At 53.0% G+C, this 20,732-nt stretch overlaps 1 protein-coding gene across 2 annotated transcripts in view; it reads right to left on the reverse strand.

Moving 5' to 3' along the window:
- LOC139601018 (opioid-binding protein/cell adhesion molecule homolog) overlaps positions 1–20,081 on the reverse strand; it is a 309,661-nt gene extending 289,580 nt beyond the window's left edge. Inside the window, exon 1 of one of the 2 annotated variants that reach the window (XM_071449696.1) lies at positions 19,783–20,081. In XM_071449696.1, coding sequence (XP_071305797.1) covers positions 19,783–19,843 — 61 coding nt within the window. In that variant the 5' untranslated portion in view covers positions 19,844–20,081. The remainder of the gene's footprint in view (positions 1–19,782) is intronic. The other variant, XM_071449698.1, reaches the window with a different exon arrangement.
- Positions 20,082–20,732: the final 651 nt, after the last annotated feature.

Genomic DNA, 20,732 nt, shown 5'->3' on the forward strand with positions numbered 1-20,732 from the left:
GCTCTCAATGCCCTTGATGTAACTTTAAAATGCATCATAAAAATGCCCTGTACACTGCGGTAGAATTCAGTACCACACGCCCGCAGGTAAGAGAAAAGCCAAAATCTCCCCCTGCTGCAAACAGACACATTCCCACCCTGGCAGCACCTGCACACACACAGATTTCAGCTTCCATCAGCCCTTTCATTCCCCATCACCTTCTACCCAGGGCAGCCTGCAGCCACAGCCTTTTTTCCCCCACATCTGCTTCTCTGCTCAACATCTGTCCCCCACTGATCTCTCCATGTCCCACATCACCATCCAGGAGCCACTCCTGCCATCCCACACAGCAGCCAAAGGGACCATCCCAACCCTGCCACTGAATCAGGAGCCCTTGCTCTTCACCCTTCTGAGCATGATGGGCTCAGAAACTTCTTGGCAGTGGGAGAAGGAAGAAAAATACTGCAAAAGCACCAAAAAAACTCACTCCAAAGTGTGCCCTTGTGGCACTGCCAGACTGGTCTGATGGAACCACCCTGTTCAAGCAGGGCAACATATTCCCAAGGACACGGAGGCAGTTGTGGCACCAGGGGATGGTGTGGGACCATGTTCCTGCTTGTGGAAGCAGTTGTGGCACCAGGGGATGGTCTGGGACCATGTTCCTGCTTGTGGAAGCAGTTGTGGCACCAGGGAATGGTGTGGGACCATGTTCCTGCTTGTGGAAGCAGTTGTGGCACCAGGGGATGGTCTGGGACCATGTTCCTGCTTGTGGAAGCAGTTGTGGCACCAGGGGATGGTCTGGACCATGTTCCTGCTTGTGCCACTGCACCCACCTTCACAGCCACTGAGCCACCAGCCAGCCCAAAACCCATCAGCGTTTTGGACAGGAAAGACCTCCCTGTGATTCAAGCCACCACGAGGATGTAAATTTTTAATTCCTGAACCTCACAGAGCCAACCCTGACCCAGCAGCAGTGCTCCCACAGCTGGCTCCTGCCTTTAAGATGCCACAGGATTTCTCCGCAGCAACTCTTCACGGTTCCCGGCCATCCTCCCTCGGGAACGCGCGCAAAGAGTGAACTAATGAGTCTATTAGACTTAATTAAGCTAATGTGAAATTATTTACTTAATCTGGGAAGATCTTATGATGGTGAGAAATCCCCATGGACAAAAGCTTCCAGCTGCCTCGCACGGGCAGGCGAGAACCTGGCGAGCAGAGGCTGTGGAGATGCTGTGGGCATGGGGACAGTGTGGAGAGGGGGCTCAGCCACCACCAGAGCCCAGAGCACCTGGCTCGTGCATGGCACTCCAGCACCACCAGGAAGACCAGCCAGGAAGCCCCAGCCCTGTTTCCCCTTCATATTCCAGATGCACATCACTCCCCAGCCAGCAAATCCATCCACGGCTGGCAGCTGGGAGGGAAAAGTTTTCAGGAGTGGTTGGCCCCTCTCTCCTGTGGATGGCGAGCATCCCTCATCCCACAGCAGCCAGGCTGTGCCTCAGCATGCAGAGCAAAGGGGATTTTGCCTCGTGTGTTTTCCTGGCTATTTTTTTTCCCTCCCTTAATGTAGAAAAGCTTAACGCTTGCTTTGAATTCCTAATACGACTGAGTTCTTTTTGCCACTTATTTTGTTTTGTCATGCACTACATACAATTACACATCTCTAATCCGCAAATCCTCCCCTGACGCTGGAACACGTGCCAAGCCTTTCCCTTCCACTGCATTGAAAGCCTTTGGAGACAAGCTGACATCACGGAATGCCAGGGTGCCCTGGCATCACCCAGTGCCACCATTCCCCAGACATGGAAGCCTCTGATCCCCAAGGATTGGTATTAAAAATGCCCCATCCCTGCCCTGAGGGTCACCAGCCCTGGCAGTGCAGCCAGGAGCCCTGGCCAGGACTAAATCCCAGAGAAGGAGCTCCCTCCATCCTGGCTAAAGGAGCTCAGCTCAGCATCTCTGAGACAGAAATCACATTTTGTAAATCTCCCACGGTGAATCAACTCCCCAGTCAGATATGAGCTCAGCAAAAACTGGCAGGCAAATGATCTCATTAATAATCAGCACTATCAGGAGTTTCTGCTTCTCTCAGGCAGCCAAACAGGCAAGAATTTATCTGGGAATGGGAGCAGAGCTACCTGGAACACAATGTAATTATTGCCCCAAGGTCAGGCAGTGGCAGCTGTGCTGGCAGGCACTGCCCTGCTCACAAGTCAGGCCACCTGCAAAGGGGGCACCAAAGCTTTGGTGGCCCCTTATGATCCTGTGCTGGTTCAGACCTGGGTTCCTCATCCACAGGAGGGGCCCCTCCACCAAATCCAGGGAAAAAGGAGCCAAAAGCCCCCCCCAGCACACAAACCATAGTGTGGGCTCTCACCTGCAAGCATCAAGCCCTCAAGCAAGCCATGGAGGGGACCAAGGGGCTCCCTGCCATCGCCGCTGTGGCACCCAGAGCATTTCAGTGAGGTATCAATGAGATTTCAGTGAGGTATCAATGAGATTTTGGTGAGATATCAATAAGATTTCAGTGAGGTATCAATGAGGTTTCAGTGAGGTATCAATGAGATTTCAGTGAGGTATCAATAAGATTTTGGTAAGACAGAAATAAGATTTCAGTGAGATATCAATGAGCTTTCAGTGAGATATCAATGAGGTTTCAGTGAGGTATCAATGAGGTTTCAGTGAGGTATCAATGAGCAGCCAAGGTGCAAACAAGTTTGAGAGTTTCCCTCCACACACAAAGCCTCACTGCAGCCTCAGAGCATCTCCCAGCCCCGCTCAGGAAAAGAAGGAATAAGAGAGACATCAATTTCCAGAGCTCTGCACCAAAATCCGGCCTTCGCCTTTGAAAGTGTAATTTATTCAAGCTGCTTTATTATTGCAGAGCCCAGCCTCGACAGGGGATTATGGAGAGGTCACAGCTGGAGCAATAACAATAATAAGAAAAAATAGTGAAGTGGGGACAGCATCTTGTGTGAGTTCACTGTGAAGCAGAGACTCACTTTTTTTGGAGCCACGGTGTTGGAAAGCACAGGAAGAACATCCCACATGCCACAACTTAACACAAAAGTGGCATCCAACAAATCTTTGGGGGAGTAACAGGGATGGGGGCTTCACACCCCCTCTGTTTGTGAACCCAGTTAGGCATATGTTGAGGAAAGGGTGTATGTATATTAGATTTTAATTAAGCAGTGTTAATTATAATCTATGAGATGTGCTTACTGCTTATCTGATAATTATGAGAAAGCCAATTTGGCTGCTGGCTTGTGACTAATTAAGTGGAATTAGTAATGATAATTATAGATTTAATTTTTGTTTGCCTTTATTGGCAATGGGGGGGAAAGTGGCTTCCAGGGCTGGGTAGGGCAAGGATGGGAAAAGTCATGGGGAAGGGTCACCATGCCAGGAATTTGGCCCACAGAATAGGGATTTGACCAGGACTTCCCAGAAAAGGGAAAATTTTAGTGAAAAAAATCCCAATTTGGCATTAAAAAAGAGTTTTGCTGGAAATGCTAATGGAAACAAAGTTCTCCTAAAAAGCAGCAGTTTTGTGGAAGATTGGGCTGGGTTTTGTCAGCTCATTGCACAGGTAGCCAGAGTCTTAAAAAAAATTGAAATCTTAGGCAAGTCAGGGAGTTTGACTTTTCCAGCCCACAGGGGGAAATTCCCTGGGGATCCCTCTTCTTCCTCCCACACCTACCATGACCCTTACTCCTCTTCCCAAGAAAAAGGGGACTTTTTAGCGCTTCTATTTTTTTTCTTTTCCCCTAGTGTAAATTGTTAAGGTATAAAATAAACACCCAATCCTGCAAAAACTGCTCAATCCCTGGGAATGGGACTTGCATATTTTAAACCTGCCCACAGGTTGCTCTGCCTGGCTGCAATCCTTGAAATACTAATTTTCTGCCCTTTCTGAGCATGCACTATGCTCAGAGGCTGCCAAATTGACCCAAAACATAAGAGCAAAGCTTTTTCTGCGAGGCAAAGAATAAAAACACAGGGGAAAAAAAAGGGAGGGGGGAAAAAAATTAACTATATTACAGCTGGATTTTTAAAAGGCCCAGCTAAACTTGCAGCTGCACGACAGCACGTGGAGCTGTGCAAGCTCAGCTAATGATAATTAAATCTCCTGCTGCAGGGGTGAGCAGCAATTTCGCGCTAGGTCTGCTGCCCGGGATGAGAGCTCTCCCGGGAAAAGCAGCACAGGGCTGGAGGGTCAGACCATGGAGATGCTCTGCTCGCTTGCCAGGCAACACCCGGAGCTGGGGGATGCTCTGCCCGGCTCCTTCCTGAAAACAGCATCTCCAGCGCCGAGCTAAATAATGCATGGCGATCCCAGGGATGAATTCCAGGCGGAGCGGAGCGCAGGGAAGACAATGCCGGCTGAATGCATTCAGGAGCAGCCCCGGTGCGGCCGCGCTCATTTGCGAGGCCCCGCTGCAGAGGGGGGACCCCGCTGCGGCACCCCCAGGTCCTTGGCGAGGGCTGAGGAGAGCGGAAAGAGCCTGACCTGACTGCAAAGTGGCTCCTTGCATCCCAGCTCTGCATCCAGAGCAAAGTGGCTCTTTGCATCCAGAGCCTTTGCATCCAGAGCTTTTGCTCCCCGGCTCTTTGCATCCAGAGCCTTTGCATCCCAGCTCTTTGCATCCAGAGCCTTTGCATCCCGGCTCTCTGCATCCCAGCTCTGCATCCAGAGCAAAGTGGTTCTTTGCATCCCGGCTCTTTGCATCCAGAGCTTCTGCATCCAGAGCTTTTGCTCCCTGGCTCTTTGCATCCAGAGCCTTTGCATCCTGGCTCTGCATCCAGAGCAAAGTGGTTCTTTGCATCCAGAGCCTTTGCATCCAGTGCTTTTGCTCCCTGGCTCTTTGCATCCAGAGCCTTTGCATCCCAGCTCTCTGCATCCCAGTTCTTTGCACCTAGAGCCTTTGCATCCCAGCTCTCTGCATGCAGAGCCTTTGCATCCCAGCTCTCTACATCCCAACTCTCTGCATCCAGAGCCTTTGCACCCCAGCTCTCTGCATCCCGGTTCTTTGAATCCAGAGCCTTTGCCTCCTGGCTCTCTGCACCTGTTCTCTCTGCATCCAGAGCCTTTGCATCTCAGCTCTCTGCATCCCATGTCTCTGCATCCAGAGCCAAGGTATTCCTGCGATGCAGCCTCAGAAGGGGCTGCAGGACCAGGGCACTGCGCTGTGCATGCCAGCAGTGCCCAGCACTGACTGAAATAGACTCTTTGCCCAGCTGCAGCTTGGCTAAATTCGGTGCCCAGCCCCTGGGATCCAGGGAAGCAGCACAGGGCCGTTAGCCAGATCGCTCGTGGCACATCAGGGACACCACAGCAAGCAGGGACACAGCGTGCCAGGAGCCCGGTGTACGGCACCTGAGGAAGAGGATGGCACGCAGGTGATGCTTCTTGCTGGAGGAACCTGGAGTGGAATAAACACCAAGTCCTGGCCGCCTGTGAGCATTAAAGATTATTTGCCTGATGGGCTCTTGCCCTGACCTCTGTGGTGGCTGGTTTAAAGAGATTAAATGAGAGCAAACTCACAGTTTCTGGGGTTATTTTTCCTTTTTTCCATTTCAGCAGCTACTTGAAAATAGGCTTGTTTATAGAGGGAGAAATCCCCCACGAGTCATGCACTACCCAGACCAAAAAATACTGCCAGCATCAGCCCAAAGTGACCAAAACATGTGCACAGATGGGCAAAATTTACCTCATTCCTAATTATGTTCAGAGTTTGTGCAGCCATGGACATCTCTACAAATTCCCTCCAGGATTTCCACTATATCCATTATAACAGGGCATCACCCTTAAGTGCACTTGCTGAATCATCCATTCCAGCTCCTGTACTTAATTTTTCCATGATACATTAAATACCTTCCCTTCCTGTCCTAAAGAGCTGTGGGACACACTGGGAGGAACACAAATGGTTTTGGCTCTGACTTGATGCTCAGCTCTGCAAGGGAGTTGTTCACTTGGAATTGCCTGGTGAGCAAGAGAGCTAAGAGAGGTCAGTGCCCAGCCCTAGAGGGATAAATAATACTTTAAATAGGACTCAGCTCCATGCCAGGACCTCCTGTTGAACACTTCCACCTGTAGTTGGCAAAGGATGAATCACTGAGTGCTTCCACACCCCTCTGAAATGAGGAGTAATGGGGTTTTAAGAGAATAATGCTTCATAACACTCAGCATTCTGTTGGATAAGGTAAAGACAAGGCAGAAGCCAGGAGCTGATAAAAGCTACAGCTTGTAATTCCATTGCACCTTCTCTACTCAATAAATGGGTTTCAGTCAGAGCATCTCTACCATCCAACCCAAAAAGGACCTGAAGGGTAAGTTGATTGCATTGATCGTGCATGCATTTTCCCGGCAGGGAAACTGGCCCAGTCCTTGGCTGCTCCTGTCCAAAGTACTCCACTTATTTATTACGGGAATATCGCCAGGGACTCCAGGGCCAGGGAGCGGGACGCTACGGGGAATTCATCGCTCTCTGCGTGCTGGGAACATTAAGTGGGAAGGCAGAGCAGGGGGATATGGCAGCAGCTCAGCTCAGCCTCTTCCCCATCACAGCCCCTGGCAGCCAATCACTCCTGCCACAGGTTTTGGCAGCCCCGTGGGATCCTTCCCACAGGATTGTCCTTAACCCTTGTGGGAACAGGAGGACTCCAGCGGGCAGAGCAGCATGGATGTGCTGAGACAAACTGCCCTCAGGCTGCTCCTGTCCTCTGCAGCCCTGTCACCACTCACACCTCACAAGTGCATCCTCCAGGTGAGGAACTCCCTCTGCATCCTGCCTCTATCCCTACATCCAGCTGTGACACCACTCAGGGGTCCAGCCCTGAGCCAAACCACCTCCTCTGCTGCTCCCCAGCTGCCCAGCACTGTAGGGTCTGCTGGTGTAACCATGCCTATCCCTAAAACCCTGCCTGTCTTCCCCAGGGAAGAGTGTAAATCCCTGGACTTGGGCCAAAGCACAAACTCCTCTCAGTAAGGTCAGCACTGCTGTTGGCATCCACTGGTTGGAGGGCACTGCTGTCCTAAACCATCCACAGGGAAAGCTGCTAAAACAAGGGGTCTGAGCCCACATTCAGCATCCAATCCCAAAACTGGAGCACAAGGCATTGCACAAGCTCTGTGTCCCAGCTGTCATGCCTCTCAGCCGGTCATGTCCCCTCCTGAGGGGTGGCACATGTGTCCCAGAGGTGGGAAGGGGACGTCCCAGGGCAGCTGGAGGAGCGACAGGCAGGACCCAGGGCAGGCTGGCAGCCTCACAGCAGCACTGCCCAGCCCGGGGAGATGGGCCAGGCTAGCTGGGTTTGCTAATTAACCCCGAGGCAATGCCCTGCCCACACAGCAGTGCTCCTCCAGCAGAGCTGCCCCCACCTCTCCCCGCAGGAGGCTGAGCCGTGCCTTGCCGGAGTGTCTTGGAAGGAGAAGGCTATCAGCTCCAAACAGCCGAGACCTTTAGCTCAAATCCATTAATCCTCTTTATTAAACCCGGGTCACCTCTGAGTCCTGGCAAATTAACCAGCATCTCCCCACTGCAAGTACATCAAGAGGAAACGTGCTGTACAGCGCCTGTAATTTTCATGGACCAGGGCTCCGGGGTCAGAGGGCTTCCCGGGCTCCAGTCTCTGCCTTTGTCAATTTAAAAGGGAACATCGGCCTGCGCTTGTATAAATTATGAGAGAGGCAGAGCAGGGGCCCAGGGTGCTCTGCCAGCTCCAGCTGTGCCACTGTCCCCTCTGCTGCCCGGGGACAGGAGCAGGGGACAGCGAGGCCACGAGCAATCAGCCCCCTGGGGGGAAAAATGGGGCTGGGGATATCCTCCAAACAGCTGGGCAGGCAGGGCAGCGCGCTTGGCATCCTCCAGTGCTACCCTGGCCACGTGCCTTCCCACTGCCTCCAATAAATGGCACATCCCTGGTGCCAGCCCAGCTGGGGAGCAACAGAAAGGGAGACTGGAAGGGCTACGCTCCAGCTCAGAAGTGGGTGGAAAATTGCTCCCTTGTTGCCTGAAATTTCACCATTTGAAATATCTCCCCCTCTCTGCGCTGTCCTGTTGGAGCCACTCTACTCTGAGTGCTCACCAAGCCAGCACCAAAGCAAGAGCGGCTCTGGTTCTGAAAAGCCAAGGATATTTAGCTGGGCTGGGGAAGACCTGGGGCCAAATCCCATATAAAAACTAATTGTACACCCACTAGAAGAGAGACAAAAGAGAAAACCAGCCCAGCCTGGCCTGAGGAAGAAGAACTCTGTGTGGGCTGAGGGATAAAGGCAGCGTGGGGATCAGAGGTCACAGCACTCCCTTCCTCAGATGGGTCTCCTCCTGCTCCTAGAAATAGCATCCTCAAGATAAGCAAGCTTCCCAGAGCCAAGCAAAGAGTGCTCCTACACTCTGTGAGCGAAGATAACAAAAAAAACATTTTTCATGGGGAAAAAAAAATGTGGGAAAATTTCCAAGCAGCTCCTTAAGAGCTGTAAGCATCACATCTATTCCCCTAAGACAACTTCAGACCTGGCACTTCCCAGCACTCTCTCCATCCTTAGCTTTACCACAGGGCCATAAATCCACTGGCTTTGGCTGAAGTTTCTGTGGTTTTACACCAGCCTAAGCCAGCAGAGACTGAGCTGGGGAACCATGATCCAAAGGCCAGGATGCTTGCCCTTAACTCAGTCCAACAGCACAAGGAGTTTGCAATCTGGGGCTCACATACAGGTAGGATTAACACACAGCACCTCAAATCTCCCAGCCATCAGCTTGTATCACTGCTTTAGTTTTTTATTAAAAACATCACTTCTTGCTGTATTTAATCACAGCAAGGTCATTTCAGTGACAGTTGTCAGCATCCTGGCCAAGGAGCCAGAGGAGCAGAGTCCTGGCCTGCTGGCCAGATAAAAGGAGGAGATGCTGGGTTTCATTTCCTTGTTTTCAATTGAGAGATGCCCACCTCGATGTGCAGATTAAGGTGTGGGTGGGCCAGTGTCAGCCCCCCACGGGCAGAGATGGGAAGCTGCTGCTTGCTCTGCTCATCAGGAGCCCTGAGGAGAGAAATTGCATAGTTCTCCCTGCGGCCCTCTGCCCACCTCGAACCAATTTCTGCTCCTTTTAATTCAATTCAGCTCCTCCTGACCCTGGCTGGCTGGAGTTGCAGAGTTTCTCTCAACAGATAGCACCAATTACAGAGGTGTGAAAATGGAAGGCTTTCAATTCGGAGAACAAACCCAAGATACTGGGACTTTATTGAACTGAGAATCAGGGGGTGGGGAAGGGGGAGCGGGCAAGGGCATGGGCTCAGCAATATCAACTGTGCTGGCTCCAAAAACCAAATTCTGGGGCTGATCCCTCCAGGAGTGAAGGCATCCCCAGGGGCTGGGGTGGCAAATGGCAGGAGAGGTGCAGGTTCAGGTGTGCAGAGCTGATGGCAGCTGGAGATGAGGGATGCAGAACCCAGCACTGCATCCCTGGCATGCGCCTCGCGCGTTAGCGGCTGTGTGTGCGTGTGCAGTCCCCACAGGGCTGATCCCAGACCCTCAGAACCACATCCCACACATCTGACACAAACTGGGTTTGCTTCCCAGCAGCAGATCCTGCCTGGATTGACTCTGCAGCATCTGCAGCCCAATCCAGCCATTAGGAACAGCGGCACCTCCCTCCACCCCGCTCATGGTGTGACACCACTTTCTGTCCTCACACAAAGCCAAGGACTGTAGGTCAAGCCTCTGGAAATATGAGTGGCAGGATGAGCCCGGTCAGATCTGGGTAGGAGGGCTGTGGCAGGATGGTGGAGCTGCCTGACAGCCTCAGCAGTGAGATCAGCACATGGACTGACTTTACAAAAACTGCACAGTACAGCCTGTGATGATCAGAGAGTCCCCAGACAAAAGCAGGAATGTTCAGTTCATGGGAAGGAGGCAGGGATAAGCACTTCTCTGAGCTGAGCTCACTGAAACTCTTCGCCCAACATGCCCTGATGCTAAAAAAAAATTTCGAAAAGCTGAAGGAAGAAGTCCTAGATGCCCAGGAGAGAAAATGGGGTTACTCTTATGGTAAGCAGAACCACTGAGTAGCATCTCCCACCATCTCTGGATACCCCCATCATCCAGGTACCTCACAGGATGTAAGCATGCAAAAAAGCCTCCCCCAGACCTGAAAATTCCCCTCTCCTGTCCTGTCTTCACCCGACTGGTCAGACCATCAGCACAATGCCTGTGTGCCAACCAAGCCCAGGGGCTACCTTTAATCCAGACACTGGAGACTTCTCCAGACTTCTCCCCGTCCCTAGAGATGTTCAAAGCCAGGCAACCTGGCCTAGTGAAAGATATCCCTGCCCAAGGCAAGGATGTGGGATGAGATGATCTTTAAGGTCCCTTCCAACCCAATCCATTCTGTGATTCTAGGATTCCCTTCCTTGATGAGGAAAGCCTCACATGGCAAAGCTCTTCCTCCCATGCCAACACTCAAAGAGCAAGGGGGTCCTCTCAGTCTGAATTTTGAGCAACTGCCCAAAATTTTGGCAGGCACATCCGAGCAGGCTCAGCCTCTCCTTTCGGAATCCCAGAACTGGGGTGGGAGACACCAAAACAAAGCAGTGGCTCATTCCTGCCTCTCTCCCAAGAGTACCACGACTCAGAGCAGCTCAGAGCGTGGCTTCCAAGCCAGTGCACGGCACCTCCTGTGCCTCCAGCCAAGCCGTGGCCGCGGCTCCTCCAGCACTGCCCATAAATCCTGCAGCCCGGTAAACAGCGGAATTACGGCGCCCCGCCATTGCTTAGCCGCCTTTGACACTAATTGCTCTGCAGAGTGTGTGCAACTGGCAACACCTTATTAAAAGTGAAATATATTATACTGTCCACTTATTGCGACTTTATAAAGATAAAGTGTCCCGAGGATCTGGAGAGGCTGGCAAAGGCAGCGGCTCTCGGCCCCACGGCGGCCGGCGGATGCTGCAGCGCCGGGCAGGCGCTGACAGGACAAATGCGTGCTCCCCCTGAAATTCCAAAGAGCGTTTCCAGCTGGAGACCGAGGGCTGAGTGAAGAGTGTGCTTGAGAATTTCTCCTCTGTTCGCCTCCTCCTTTCAGCTCCGGGATCATCGCTCTCAAGCCTCAGGGGAAGGACAGGCAAAGATGCAACGTGAAAGGGCAGGGGGATCAATCACGTGCTGCCCTCCTGCCAGCCTGGAGAGGAGCAGAGGGTGCCCCTCCACTCACAAAGGCAGGCTGATCATGAATTCACATTTTCCTTCTTCCAGACATCACTGCCTGAACTGTGGTACAGACTCTCCTGCCAGGACACAAACTGGGGCATCTAAGTGCAGGTTCAAGAGCCTGGTGGTGCTCCAGCTCCCTGCCAGCCCAGCACAGGGATTTTAGCACCTAATGTACTGATCCTGCACTGTTTCTTCTGTGTTTCTCAAAGCAGGAACTCCACTGTTTCACAAGGAAAAACGCACTTCAGATTTGGAGCTACAGCAAGGACACGTCTCTTAACACTTGTCTCTGCACATGCCTTGGGCAAGTCATTTTCCCTCTTTATTCCTTGGCTCCCCTGTCTACAAAAACAGGTACAATGAAATTTCTCTTCTCCGTGAATTATTTTAAGATCTGCTGGAAACAAACACTGTGTAAGAGTGAGACCTGATATCACTGAGTTTCAGTAATAAAGGTTTTGATCCAGGCCCCCCGGCCTCGTCTCACCAGGTAATTTTTGGAAGAATTTTCGTGTTTCTTTTGAATTTATTGGCTATTTCTGGTTGGGAACACAACAGACAGGCGGAAGGCAGACACAGGGGATGCCATCAAAGGCACTTCTGCAGCCTGCAGTGCTCACAAAGAAGTGGTGAGCAGAGAGGGCACAGAAAACCCACCCATGTGAGGTAAAAATCAGCTTCTGAGGACTTCTTCCCAGCAAAATTAAGATATTCCCAGGCACATCACAAAAGTCATTACGTCTACATCCCTCCTGTGGTGTGGAGGGTACAGACAATATTATTTATCACTTATTGGTCATCTCCCTTGTGGCAGAGAGGAGAGACCCACCTCCCACAGTCCATGTGATGCAGAAACACAGCCTGCATCCCTCTTTGATTCCTGAAGGAAATGGCACGTCCTCCACAACGGATTTGAAATATCCAGAGTCTTTGGTTCAACAAGTTCAAATCCAAGCAAGATCAATACCTTCTCACTCCTGAGGTATCAGCAGGTAATTGGGTATCGTGCAGTGATGAGTAACCTAGTTTGCTCAGAAACTGCAAACTTTAATCTTCATCCATTCCTGGTACATAGAATAGCGAGGGAGGAACAGATCAAAGGAGAACAGATCAAATTCAGCTGCATTTGGACCCAGATTGCAGAAAAAAGGACTCATTCTTAAGCAAAATGGCTCAGGCTTCTGAGGTTCAGCACCTTGAGAGATTTGGGTGCAACACAAGGTAGAGAAGTTTCCACTTCTCCAGTGCAGCCACCTGTGACCCCAGCACCACCTCCCCAGGGTTTAGGCTGCTCCTGACCCCCCAGCTTGGACCACAGCCCTCTCCAAATTCACACACAACATCTGAGCACCTCACCCTCTCCAAATATCTATGACTCCCACCCCAGCCCTCTCCCCTTTTCCCATTTCCAGCTCTAAAATGCCCATGGCACCAGCCCTAGTGCAGGCAAGGAGAAGCTGGTCCAGCTTTCCAAGCAGGAAGGTCCTACCCTGCTGTAGGAAGTTCCCAACATGGCCATGGAAAGGAGAAGTGCCAGGTAGACTTATGGGCAGAGCGAGACAGAAAAGCACCGGGGGCAGCAGAACGACCTATTTGACAGATTTCCCTGCCGATCAAAGCTAACTTTGCTGAGAGCTTTTGACATCTGATTAATTACGTGGCGCTGGCTCGCCTGAAAATCCCGAGTTTCCAGCAGCCCTCACTTTCCCTCCTCGCGGCCCTTGGCGGCCAAACCCACTCCCCTGGCACCAGCAGAGGAGGGGATGGCAGGAGGTGGCTTTGCCAAAAGTGCTGGCCCGTCCCTGGGAGGATGCAGATAAGGAGGGCGAGGGACAGCTGGGGACAGGGCTCCTTTGTCTGAGGTGCCTTTTGTCACGGGGAGATAGGAGGAGGCAGCCGTGCGCTGACATTTCGGTGACCAAATTAAAATGCACCGCCACAGAGACTAAATGTCATTAGCCTCATTAGGAGCGATCGCATTAAAATAAACAACCACAAAGAAGAAGAAAAAAAAAAAAAAAAGAAAAGAAAAAAAATTTGAAGTGGAAATTAGCCAATGCCATTAAATAAAACAAATAAATAGGGAGATCCTTCGAGGACTGTGCAGGTGATGCCAACAGAGCAGTGAGTTGAGAAGGGGCAGGAGCAGCCAACATCTCCATGGGCTCTGCTGCCAGGCTGGACTGTGATGAGACAAGTCTCCTGCTGGTGTGGCCCCAAATGGAGCTGCCCCTTTGGGAGAAGTCTTTGGAGCCTCCTGACAGTTCCAGGTTGGCTTCCACCTCAACACCCACGTCCCCCAGGGCTGGCACTGCAGGCACTTCTCTGCCAGCACCTCTGCAATCCGAGGGATGCACCTGTGTGCTGCTCTAACAGTAAGGAGGATTTTTTTAGCAGCATCAAGGTTTCTCTTGGATTCTTCCCAGTCAATTACTGGCCAACACCAACTGCATTTGGCTGATGCTCTGTGACAGGACCGCCACCCGAGGTGGAAGGCTTGGTGAAAGAAGTGCCACTTTGTCCTTGCAGAGAGAGGAATTTTTCCTCTAACCCCTCTTGCTATGCAAACTCCATTTCCTTTGGGGCGGGAGAAGTCATCAGAAGGCCCTTGCAAGATCCTGCTTATGACAGAGCAGATTTGAAAGCCCAGAGATCTCCTTCCCCCTCCCTTCCTTTCTGTCAAAAATTATAATCATCATTTTCCAGCTTGCTGAACAATCAAAGTGTGGCCTATATTCACTGGAGCTCCTTCCACATGCTGCATGCATAGCAACAAGTCCAGGAAACAAAAGCCAGAAGTAAACAGTTGGGAGAGAGGAGGCAAAGGGCTGGCAGGGGACAGCAGGGGGACACTGCTCAGAAAACACGTGGGGCACAGCCTGGCTCAGCCCAGTCTCACCACTTTGGAGCTGCTCTGAGGGCCAGAGCACCATGTGAAGACCTCTTCTTCCATGCTCTGCAAAAAGCATGGGAATACACATGCCTGGGAAGCGTGGTTAGTGGAAAAGGCAGGACCTGAAGGAAGCCCAAACCTCCTGCTGCGGGATCAGCTGGTCCTCATGTGGCTGAGGAGCCAGGAGGAGCAACCCATGGGGTGAATCATATAGCACAAAGCCATATGGAGCACAGGTAACCCCAGCTGCCCTCCTGGGAATCCTATATCCATTGGAAAACCCCATGAGTGCACCAGCTCTGCTCAGCACTACAGACATCCCCCATGGCTTTGCTGTCCAGGCAGTCTGAGCTGATGAAGTCCAGTCCCAACATCCCAAATGAAGTGCAGAGCTCACAGGGAAGCTTTCCTGGGCTACCCTTCCCTGCACTTGGCTTCAGTCTCCAGAGCAGTCAATCCAGCACTTTTCACTAGCGCTGAATTCACAGAAAAGTAAACCTAAAAATATCTCCTCTTTTTCCCCCTTCTTTGCCTCATCTCACACGTGTCCCCGGCGCACATGACTCTGCTGCACAGGCAACAGGTTCAACTTCCCAAAAGCAGCTCCTCCCAAGGGGGTGGCTCTCTCACTGACGGGTCCCTGCAGTACCTGAGCATCCCAAACCACTGCCCTCAGCCATCCCACGCTGTCTGAACCTAAGCTGGGACTGGAGGGAGAATCCCCCAGCTCCCACTCAGCCCCACAACACCTGGGCTCGCATGTCCGTCCATTCACAAGGGTGACACATCCCCTGCTGCTCCCACCAGAAAAGCCACCTTGCCTGGGTACCCATAGAGGGTGAAAACACGATCCCAGAGCTTTGGAGAAGCAGGCAGGAAAGTGTTTCTTCTCTCTTAGCTTGAAACGAAGAGGAGCTCCCTGGAAAAACCCACCCACGGAGCAGCAAGTGTCAAAGCCACCTCTGTTATGTGCTGTTGCTGCATTGGTAATTATAAGTACCGTGCCTTCATTAGGGAAAGATGACTGGGAGGCAAGGAGATTTGCAGCAAAGCTGTTATTATTTTTAAGTTTAAACAAAAAGGAGGAGTGTGACAGCTGAAATCACTCCCCATCCTGCACATGCCAGCAGCTGAGAGCATCTCAGGGGATGCTCAGAAGGTAAGAAGGGCTCAGGATCAGTGCCCAGCTTTGGCTGACTGGGGAAGGGAATGGCAGAGCTGCAAATCTGAGGGTGACCCCAGGGTCATGAAGGAGATTACAGATAAAATCCAACAAGTTTTGCTCTATCCCCACCTGACTGCAGCAGAAGGGTCCTCCTGGGTGCCCTGTTCCCCCACAAACCTCTTGGGGTTCATCACTGCACCCCAACAGCCCCTCTCAGTGACTTTGGTTTCTCACCAAGCAAAGCACAAACTCCGAATTTCATATTCAACTGTAAAATATGAACACAGCTGTTTATGCAGCTCAAAATTCGCCATAACCAAACATTCAAGCCTTTGGAGAAGATTTTCAAAGGCGCCAGTTAAGGCACAGAGCTCCCATCGGTGCCTTTGAAACATCTCTCCCTTTTCAGTTTTTCACAGGGATTCGCACCAGCAAAAGCTCCTCCACCCGGCCGTCTGCAACCACGGAATGCACAAAGGAGAGGCTGTCAAAGAGAAGCTGCTGGAAAATGCAAAGCAAGGTTCAGCACTTTGGGGCATCCTGAAAGGCAGCTGCCAGAGCCACCGACCCCGAAACCCACAGCCCCCAGGGCAAATTCTTCTGGGAACTTGCACCGGGGGGGGGGATTTGCAGGGAGCAAGAGCTGTGTGTGCCTCCTCTGCCATCACACTCCCTCTCCCCACATTGCTTGGAAATGACAGCGAGTGCTGCTCCTCCCCAGCAGAATTAAAGCATCCTCAAAGAGCCAACACCAACCTTTTCCCTGTACTGGGAGCCAGGAGATGGAGAAATCACCCTCTGGCAGGGAAAGTACAGGCCAGGCCTCAGGGGGAGGCAGAGGAAGGCCAGACAGTGGTTTTGGGCTCACACCCCATCCTGCTGGGACACCTTCCCCAGCTTCCCTGACTCCTCCTGGAAGACTGATGATTGCAGTGCCTGATCCACACCTATCCCCAGCCTTTGGGAGAGCACAGAAAATCCCTTTAAGCCCCTCTTGCTCATATTGAAATGACACTAAAGCAGAACTAATGTGCTCCAGGTACTTATTCTCAGGCTTAGTGGCAGGGATCAGCAGCCCTCCACCAGCCCAGCATCCCCCACCAGAGAGAGGTGACAGTCATGTCATAGGCAGCAGGAAAAGCAAGCTCCTGCAGCAGGGACCCCTTTAGGAGGGGATGGGAGGGTGTTTTTTAATGCCTGCAACGTCTGTTTTGTAAATTTAGATGGGTTTTACAACCACCACCAAAGCCAGGCTGCCTCAGCAAGGATGAAGTCACACAGAGTCCCTGGGAGGATGCAGAAAGCAGGTCCTGGGTGCCAGAGTGACAGTGGCACACTGGGGGACACCCCAAGCTCTACAAGCTTCACCTTGATCCCGGTGCCCTGGAGCAGTGAAAAACAGGATTGGCCATCCCCCCCTGCAGTACCAGATTTTCTGACCACTGCCATGACAAGTAATTTCCCCCAGCCTGCAAAGGCAGCAATATAAATGTCTGAAGAGGCTGATGAGCATTGATTTTTGCCACCTGTAGAGCCATGATGTCACCCTGTGACTGCAGCTCAGACAACGATTCCCCCCTGCCCCAAATTCATTCCCCATCACAGCCCACCCTCACCTCAAACCAGCAGCACCCACAATGCCCAGCAGTTCAAAGCATTTGCCAACAGCTTGGCAATTAAATTACCCACTCACCTCCCTATCCTGCAGCGCTGGACTCATTAAAAACCCTCAGCATCCTTCCCACCTCAGAGAGCAACCCCAGTCCAGGAACCCGCCTCCCCCAAGGCTCCAGATGACAACAGCATTAAGGCTTCCAAATTATTTTAGATAGAAACTTGTCTTACAAAGAAGTAAAAAGCTGCAGAGTAAGACAGTCTCCATGACCAGAGGGGTCAGGGTTTCATTATTGCATTAACCTTTCGTGTCTTTAGATTCCACGAGAGTAAATTGGTAACGAGATGACACAAGACCCAATGGGGAAAATGCATCTTTCCTAACAAAAATAAGAGAAAGGGGGAAAGACAGAGGTGGGAGCAGGAGAAAGAGGAAAAACTGGCAAATAAGCTATTACAGCTAATAATAACTTTGCGATGCTATTTTCTGCAGGAGCCTTCAAGTTGTGATGTTTCCCTTCACTCTAATTACACCTTCTAAAAGCAGGTTCCCTTCTCACTTTAACCACCCCGTGTGAAACTCCCGCAGGATTCGGATAAAAACGGAAAGGAAAAGAGTTTGCACTTCAGAAACAGCCTCTGCATATCCCAGGGGAGAGTCACCTGCACAAAACCTTTGGGATTACGCCTGTGAATAATAAACAGCCCAAGAAAAACACTTTGGGAAAAGGTGCAGGCTCCAAAGGACAGCAGGGACCATTCACCTTCCCTCTGCCATCCGTGACTTTGCCAACATGACTCGTGTTCCAGCCCACAGCAGTGAAACCATGACTGCAATCACTGCTGGGACAGGTTGGGCAGGGAGGGAAAACATCCAACCTCTGCAAGCCAGGCACGAATAAAAAGGATTGGAGATGTTCAAATGCAGGGCAGGAAGGCAAAGCACCAGCAGCCCAGAGTATTTCCCTTCCTCTAATGCAGGCAGAAGGGTTTGGCTTGATGGATTAAGGGCTGAGCCCAGCCAGGCAAAGTCCTGGGCTGGTTTAGCTCAGGGGAACATCCAAAGCCAAAGCAGATATTGCTGCTTAATAGAAATAAGAAGGGAAAGCTACAACCACGTAAGTGTGGATCAAGAAGCCTCTCCCAAGTTTCCAGGGACTTAAATGCAGGGGCCTTTTCCTTCTCTGGCACTCACAGGGGCCAGAGCCAGCCCAGGCCTTGGCCTGGCCTTGGCCCAAACAGCCACATCCTGAGGAAAGTGCAGCAGGGCACTGGCAAACAGCAAATGCACCCTGTCAGGTTTCTGCCAGCTCCTGCAGCTTAAGGACATCTCTGTGACAGCCCATCAAGTGTCACACGTCCTCCCATTTGGCCCACACAGCTGCTTCCATCCATTTCTCTGCAATTCCAACCCACAGAACCTTATCCAGCAGGAGGGTGAAAGAGCCAATGCTCTGCTCAGAGCATCCTTGCTGAGGCACGCCTGCCCCCACCCCAGGCACACCCACCCTGTCCTGCTGAAGATCTATTTTCAAAAAAAACCCTTTACATGCACAAAGTCAGGCAGCTCACACAGCCATGGCTCCCTTGTGCTCACATGCTAAACTACAGATGCACCATTTTGGTTTCTGCTGCTGCTGAGGAGCTCGAGGCTCTGCTGGTCAAGGGTTCTCCACCACTGCTCCCAAAGCTTGGCCCAGGGGACAGGGCTGACCCCAGTGCTGATGCACATCCCAGCCCCCTGCCATCCCACAGAGGGGCAACCAGCCCATTCCAGGGGGTCTTGTGCCCATCCCAGGGGGTCCTGTACCCACTGATCTGCTCAGTTTGCAGTGTGACAGCTCCACAGGACCCCAGGATGTGGCTGGTCCCATGGCACAAGCCTCCACAAGCAAGTTCTAACCCAAGAACCCTCCTGTTCAGCCCTGCTGTGGGCAGAGCTGTTTGCCAGCTGTGACATGAGTAACCTCTCCCCTGCCAGCCTCACCCTCTTGCCACCCACACCAACCCCTCAGAGCCCGTGTGTGCTTCAGCTGCTGAAATCACAGCCGTGCCTCCCTCTGCCCTCCCGGGTGCAACAGAACCCTCCCTGGCAGTCATGAAAAACACAAGGCTGGGTTAAGATCGGATCCCAGCCTCGACACCCAGTCCCCATCTGCTTGCACAGGGATGATAATCTCCCCAGCTGCTAAAAGTGCACATCATCATCAAAAACACGCCGGTGACTTCCTCCCCCCGGCGCTCAGCTCGGCTCTCCGCCCCCATCGCCCTCGCTGGATGCAGCGCCCGCTGCCCCGCGAGCATCAGCACAGAGCCAGCGCTGGATGCAGCCCCAGCATCTCCCCCGGAGCCGGGGGGACGAGGCCAGCCCCCGTTTCGGGAGCCACCCGCTCAGTTCAGCGAGGCTGCGGCACCGGCACGGCCTCCCCGAGTGCCTGGATTGGGGCGGGGGGCTCATTTTCACTTTGGAGGGGAAGGCACCGAGTTTGCCTGGCAGGAATCGGGGAAGCACGGATGAGGGCAGCGCAGGGAATAGCATGACAGCTCTCAGAAGAGGGAGGGCACAGCAGGTGCCCAACTCTGAAGGGGAAAAAAAACTGCACGAGCCCATCATTTCGAGCAGAGATCGCTCGGGGGGACAGACCCTGCCCAGCTCGGGGGCTGCAGGTGCCGGCGCCGCTCAGGTACCGGCGGCTCGGTGCCCACCTGGGGGTCCAGCACGGCTCCGGAGCCCCTCAAGGGGATCCCGGGGAGCACTGGGCAATCCCCCGATGCAGAGAAACTCGCTGCCTGCCCGCCTGCCTGCGCGCGTTCGTGCGCAATGTGCGCGGAGCCGGCTCCCTGCGCGCAGAGCCCGCTCGGCTCTCCCACCCTGCCAGCCCCTGCCCTCCCAGCCGCCCCAGAAAAAGCTTCCTGCGCTACCTGGGATGAAGAGCAGGGCAGTGGTGGCCGTGAAGACGATCCAGCAGGCAGGATGGTACATCTTGGAGCTGCGCTAGGCGAGCGGCTGCTTCGCTCGCTGCTGGCTGCTGCTGCCGCCGCTGCTTTCCGTCTGCGCTGAATTCTGAGCAGGTTTAAATCCAATGTTTGCAGAGGGAGGGAGACGGAGTTAGCGAGCTGGAGAGAGGGGGAGAGACGGGAGCAGGCAGTCAGTGTGGCTGGTCCCCCCTTGCACACGCACGCACACTCGCACACAACTGGCAGAAGGAGCAGCGGGCTCCGTGCGTGCTCCGGGAGCGCAGACCTCCTACCGGGCACCCATTGGCTCAGGATGCTGACTGACACACGCACTCCCGCTCTCCTGCGGGCTTCACTCCGCAACCAGGGAGTTAAATGCAGGCATCGACCCCCCGAGCATCCCTCCCGGCACCAGCTGGTGCCCGGGATGCAGGGAGAGGCTCTGGGATGGAGAGAGCAGCTCTGGGATGGAAGGAGCAGACGCAGGATACAGGAACAGCTCTCAGGATGCAGGGAGCAGCACCGGGATGCAGGGAGCAGCTCTGGGATGGAGGGAGCAGCCCCGGGATGCAGGAGCAGTCCCGGGATGCAGGGAGCAGCTCTGGGATGGAGGGAGCAGCCCCGGGATGCAGGAGCAGCTCTGGGATGGAAGGAGCAGCTCTGGGATGGAAGGAGCAGCTCTGGGATGGAGGGAGAAGCTCTGGGATGGAGGGAGAAGCTCTGGGATGGAGGGTGATACTCTGGGGTGGAGGGAGCAGACCCAGGATACAGGAGCAGCCCCGGGATGGAGAGAGCAGCTCTGGGATAGAAGGAGCAGCCTCGGGATGCAGAAGCTCTGGGATAGAAGGAGCAGCCCCGGGATGCAGGGAGCAGCTCTGGGATGCAGGAGCAGCCCCGGGATGGAGAGAGCAGCT

This window comes from Agelaius tricolor, unplaced genomic scaffold, assembly GCF_023055355.1.
Source record: "Agelaius tricolor isolate 1412-34295 unplaced genomic scaffold, bAgeTri1.0.p SCAF_29, whole genome shotgun sequence".
Taxonomy (NCBI): domain Eukaryota; kingdom Metazoa; phylum Chordata; class Aves; order Passeriformes; family Icteridae; genus Agelaius; species Agelaius tricolor.